We start from the raw sequence: 6000 nt of genomic DNA, 5'->3' as shown, positions 1-6000 counted from the left end.
GCCTCCCAAGTAGCTGGGATTACAACAGGCATGCACCACCACACCCGGCTTAATTGTGTATTTTTAGTAGAGACGGGTTTCTCCATGTTGGTCAGGCTGGTCTCGAACTCCCAACCTCAGGTGATCCACCCGCCTTAGCCTCCCAAAGTGCTGGGATTACAGGTGTGAGCCACTGCACCCGGCCAGAAATGTACATTTTGAAAACCGATAAGATACTCAGTTTTCATCTTGTTGCTTTATTCAGTTTGCTCCAAGGGCAAAATCAACAGTAGTAGAGATCACAAACATTATTTTGATTGGCCTCACAAGCCTCATCAGTAAAACCTGAAAAAACAGAAAAATGTTACACAAGTTGCAAAGAAAGCACTCCTGGAGTTCACTGACATGATAGCAAATGGAAAGAATATAAGTGCAACAGGTGTTAACATTTAGAACAGTACTTGTAAACCTGCTCATTTCTAGACAATTCTGGGACCCTTGTTGCGAACCCTTCATCTATCACTGCTGATTTCCTTTGACATGAAATACGACTTTACGAAAATCTTCCTAGACCTTACTCTGGCTGCACTTGAGTGGTTCCTATTCCTATGGCGCTGGCATACGCTGTCAGGATTTCCACTATCTGTTTCGTTTCTAGGGTCATTCGGGCTTCCTTCAGCCAGTCCTGTGCCACTCGTCTGGATTCCCCCTTCAGCTGATTGACAAACTTTGCTGCTAGCTCCAGATCACCATGCTCAATGCAATAGGAAGCATATGACAGTAATTTAAATGTGTTTATATCCTCAGGGCAGAGCTCCGGGGGCGGCTTCAGTTGCTGAGGCGGGAATAGGAGCAGGGACTGTAGGTAGGAGAGGAAGTACTGGTACAAGCTATTTCTGGTTTCATCAATCATTGCTACCCTTCGGGCCAGTTTTTGAACAGCATAGAAACGGGCTCTAAGGGTCTCTTCACTGTACACCCCACGGGTCAGGGACTCTGGAGGGATAGCTGCGGTTAAAGCTTGGGTAAATTCGTTATCAGAACAGTTGGCTTTGATGGCCTCAACTGCACTACCCAGCGGGATAGTAGGTGTTTCTGCAGATGAGGTCTTCATGCTGTACTTTAATGCCTCCACTGAAAGCCAGAGTTGGTGGGCTTTTCTAGCTTCCTCTTCGGCAACTGCATGACCTACAAAGAAAAAAAGGCAAAGCCAAACATTTTTCTCTCCATCTGATGACATACATCCACAGAACTGATGCACATTCAACAAGCTACATCTACACATGTGGAAGATGAGGCCAGAAAGAGTTTCTTACCAACCCACCCCCACCACTTATTTCTGGTGTCTTTTCCTGGCTGGCCTCTTCATATCAATCAGGCAGTAAGGCATGACATGATTTTATGGGGACTTGTTTTCACTAAAGTCATGGAGAAAACAGGGAGGATATACAGGCACAAGCACAACTAAGTCTCCCTTGCCTCTTCCTGTGACACCCAGGACAATGCTAGGTCAAAGAGTACACAGAAGTCATTCACATGTGCATGCTATCTAATTCACATATTTTTACCTTTAATAGTTGAGAAAGAAACATACTATTTAAATTAGGCTAAGACTTACGCTAAGGCCATCAGAAATCTTCTGCAAAAAAAAATGAGAGACTTCAGGGCCAGGCACAACGGCTCACGCCTGTAATCCCAGCACTTTGGGAGCCAAGGTGGGTGGATCACTTGTGGTCAGGAGTTCAGGACTAGCCTGGCCAAGATGGTGAAACCCCGTGTCTACTAAAAACACAAAGCCTGGCCGGGCGCGGTGGCTCAAGCCTGTAATCCCAACATTTTGGGAGGCCGAGACGGGCGGATCACGAGGTCAGGAGATCGAGACCATCCTGGCTAACACGGTGAAACCCCATCTCTACTAAAAATACAAAAAATTAGCTGGGCGAGGTGGCGGGCACCTGTAGTCCCAGCTACTCGGGAGGCTGAGGCAGGAGAACGGCGTAAAACCGGGAGGCGGAGCTTGCAGTGAACCGAGATCTGGCCACTGCACTCCAGCCTGGGCGACAGAGCGAGATTCCGTCTCAAAAAAAAAAAAAAAAAAAAAAAAAAAAGTACAAAACCTTGCCAGGCGTGGTGGCACGCACCTGTATCCCCAGCTACTCAGGAGGCTGAGGCAGGAGAATCGCTTGAACCCAGGAGGCAAAGGCTGCAGTGAGTCGAGATCACACCACTGCACTCTACCCTGGGCAACAGAGCAAGACTCTGTCTCAAAAAAAAAAAAAGAAATGGGAGACTTCAAATGAACTTAACAGACTACTGGATCTTGAAATTCCATGAGTATTGAATTTATTTTTATTGTTATGTGACAAAAAAAGATTCCACAACATCCTAAAAAACCTAAAAACAGTTATTAACACCCTCATTGTCAGGACATTTCTTTCAATGTGGCACATGGAGGCCTCAGCATAAATACTGTCCATTTGGTAGTTGGACTTGGCAAATCACTTCCTCCAGATAACCCACCAAGCCTGCAGAAGGCAAGCATGGGACCACACTGACCCCTAGCCCTTACCACCCAGGCACATGAGACATAGCCAAAGGGTACTGGGTAAATAGCCTTGTAAATGGTGATTTTGTGTTTGTCATACAAGGTATAAAATTTCTAGTTATATAGATTTTGTCATTACTTTTAATGGCAAAAACTGCAATTAAGTAGAGTGATTAGTATTTTTATGTCCTGATGTCAATACATGTACCCCATTTTCGCTATAAAATTATTTTAATAAATTATGCTGAGAGAAATTATCTGTAAGATAACATAGCTTATGCTTACTCTGAACAGCCTGTTCGATTCCTCTGAGTCTGGCATAGGCAGTGTTTATATCCAGAGTAAAGCTGTCAACTTGCTCTTGACTGAGACGACGAAACTGTAATTCTTGTTCAGAGAGTTTCTCAGACAGGTTCTGAAATAAAAATAGTTCCAGAAAAAAGTGATACTCAATGCATGTCATGTAACTGTGTAATCTTCCAGCAATTACTTGCTGAAGCAAAGAGGGCCTTACGGTTGTCACAAAATTCCTACATTTTGTGTAAAGAAAGTTTCAAAAATGTCTGACTCATATATATATATATATATATTTTTTTTTTTTTTTAGATGGAATCTTGCTCTATTGCCAGGCTGGAGTGCAGTGGTGCAATCTCGACTCACTGCAACCTCCGCCTCCGGGGTTCAAGTGATTCTCCTGCCTCAGCCTTCCAAGTAGCTGGGATTACAGGCACATGCCACCATGCCCAGCTAATTTTTGTATTTTTAGTAGAGATGGGTTTCACCATGTTGGCCAGGATGGTCTCGATCTCTTGACCTCGTGATCCGCCCACCTCGGCCTACCAAAAAGTTGGGATTACAGGCGTGAGCCACCGTGCCCGGCTGATGATGTATATAATTCTTTACAAATTTACTGATGGAACCTAATATTTATTTTTAATTTTTTTTTTGAGATGGAGTCTTGCTCTGTCGCCCAGGCTGGAGTGCAGTGGCTGGATCTCAGCTCACTGCAAGCTCCGCCTCCTGGGTTTATGCCCTTCTCCTGCCTCAGCCTCCTGAGTAGCTGGGACTACAGGCACCCACCACCGCGCCCGGCTAATTTTTTGTATTTTTTAGTAGAGACGGGGTTTCGCCGTGTTAGCCATGATGGTCTCGATCTCCTGACCTCGTGATCCGCCCGTCTCGGCCTCCCAAAGTGCTGGGATTACAGGCTTGAGCCACCGCGCCCGGCCGGAACCTAATATTAGAGGAAGCATACCAAGAGAAGAGAGAAGGCTGTTAAAGTAAGAAACAAACTGCCAACTGTATTTTATTTTTGAGACACAATCTTGCTCTGTCACCCAGGCTGGAGTACAGTGGCACAACCTCAGCTCACTGCAACCTCCACCTCCCAGATTCAAACGATTCTCATGCCTCAGCCTCCAGAGCAGCTGGGATTACAGGCATGCACCACCATGCCCAGCTAATTTTTGTATTTTTAATAAAGACAGGGTTTCGCCATGTTGGTCAGGCTGGTCTCGAACTCTTGGCCTCAAGTGACCCACCCACCTCAGCCTCCCAAATTGCTGGGATTATAGGTGTGAGCCACTGTGCTCAGCCACAAATTGTCAGCCTTAGAAAGTAAAGTAGCTGTACTGCAAACCTAAACGTAGTAATTAAATTCTATTCCAATAACATGTATTTAAGAGCTTATCCATTAATTTTTCTCAGAAAAATATCCATCAAATAGAATTTAAAATACCTTTTCATATTGACATACATTGCAATTCTCTGGAAGATTTTACTTAGAAAACCTCAATATCTTCTTGCAAGACAAAGTAACAAGTTAATATTACTGTAAATGATTTCTTGAACAGAAATTATAATTATGGGCATCCTGATAATTTACTGGGATTTCAAAACCTAACTTCTCTGGGAAATTACCTCAGTTACAAAAATCTAAGCACTACCACGCCATCTATAGGAGGAAGATGCACATGTCAAATATTACCGTCTGCATTCCTGAAATCCCCTTTACCACCTCTCCTTAAAGCTCTGAAGATTCCAAATGACTAGAATATATATTTTAAAAACACATCTGATCATGAACACACAGGTACACCATTATGTAAAAAGAAGCAGTTTTGTAGACATACAAGATTTCCAATTCTTCGACATCCTCAGAGTACATTAAAAGGAGAGTCTGTTAATCCTGTCAGGAAGCGGGGAGTGGCTGAAGGGAGTCCAGGTCCTCACCTGCTCAAATTCAGACTTCAGTTCCTGTTCTTGTACCCTAAGGACATCTCGCAAGTGATCAGTGTGGGCAGCTGCCTGTCGGCGAAGCTGGGTTCTCATTTCATTCTCCATGGCATCTCTGACTTCCTCTATCTGTGAAACCAAACATAATAATTATTAGTTTTCAATTCTCCACATATACTTTTAGGAAAACAGAAAGCCCACTATCAACCATGACAAGAGCGGCTTTCATATCCTGAACCCCTCTAATGTGCTGGGCATGTGTACACTTCTACTTCTTATATGAAACAGAAAGCTAAACCCTGGAAGGTGACTCAAACAAGATCACACAGCTGTGGCAAAAACCAGATTTCAAACAAAGGTCTCTATCACCCCCAAATTTGTGGTTTTTTCCACGTCACCAGGCTGCCTCTCATATAAAACACTCATTTCCTGAATCACATGCTCCTCTGAGAAATAACTAAATCCAGGATATGAAGAAAAGTAACTATACACTTGGGATCAAATGTAGCTTTACTACAATCATCTGTGTGACCTTGGGGAAACGATTTATCTTTTCAAATCTCCGCTTTCTCATCTGTGAGTAATAATACCTACTTGGAAGAATCATTAAGAAAATTAGTAAGTATCTGGGAGTTATTGAACACAGTTTCTTCTAAACAAAGAAAACTGTTTATTTTTAAAGGAATTTAAATTCAACATGGGCCAAATAAAACAAAAAATATACCTTGCCTAACAAATAGCCATAAGTCACTTTACAATTACTTAACACTGATTACCTGAAATTCAGAACTTATTTTTTCTCAGAAACAATATAATAAATCAACGAATCCATTCAGTCAGTGCGTAAGTATTTATGAAGTGCCAGCCCTGTGTTCCAGGCAGTGCCTACTATCTGTATGGAACCAATGGTGCTTAGGGCAGACGAACTTCTTGCTCTCACACAGTGTGTACCTCAATGGAGGCAGCAGACAGTAAACAAGTAAACAAAACAGACATCTCAGATTGTGACACATATTTCTACATATAACTTTGAGCAGGCAAGGACCTGTTGTGAAGCATCAACACCCCTTCAACCTCCTTTTCCCCCACCTTACATTTAAAATAAACAGGGCAACATAACAGAAAGTAATACAGAGGCTCTACTTTGGACTGAAGGGATAGGAAATCTCAGTCTTGCTAAGAAGGTGACATTTAGGCTTAAAACTTAAGCTTAGAGCTCAAGGTTTAAACAGAGGAGACAA

At 43.0% G+C, this 6000-nt stretch overlaps 1 protein-coding gene across 20 annotated transcripts in view; it reads right to left on the bottom strand.

Annotated features, from left to right (window-relative positions):
- Positions 1–220: 220 nt before the first annotated feature.
- Positions 221–6000, bottom strand: part of IMMT (inner membrane mitochondrial protein) — a 52605-nt gene continuing 46825 nt past the window's right edge. For all 20 annotated transcript variants that reach the window (XM_015112781.3, XM_015112784.3, XM_015112783.3 and 17 more), the window contains 3 exons: positions 4757–4888; positions 2810–2939; positions 221–1167 (listed from right to left, as the gene is read on the bottom strand). In XM_015112781.3, coding sequence (XP_014968267.3) covers positions 554–1167; positions 2810–2939; positions 4757–4888 — 876 coding nt within the window. In that variant the 3' untranslated portion in view covers positions 221–553. The remainder of the gene's footprint in view (positions 1168–2809; positions 2940–4756; positions 4889–6000) is intronic.

Source organism: Macaca mulatta, chromosome 13, assembly GCF_049350105.2.
Source record: "Macaca mulatta isolate MMU2019108-1 chromosome 13, T2T-MMU8v2.0, whole genome shotgun sequence".
NCBI classification, from domain to species: domain Eukaryota; kingdom Metazoa; phylum Chordata; class Mammalia; order Primates; family Cercopithecidae; genus Macaca; species Macaca mulatta.
The sequence above is the reverse complement of the archived record's forward strand: the minus strand, read 5'-3'. Positions and strand labels throughout refer to the sequence as shown.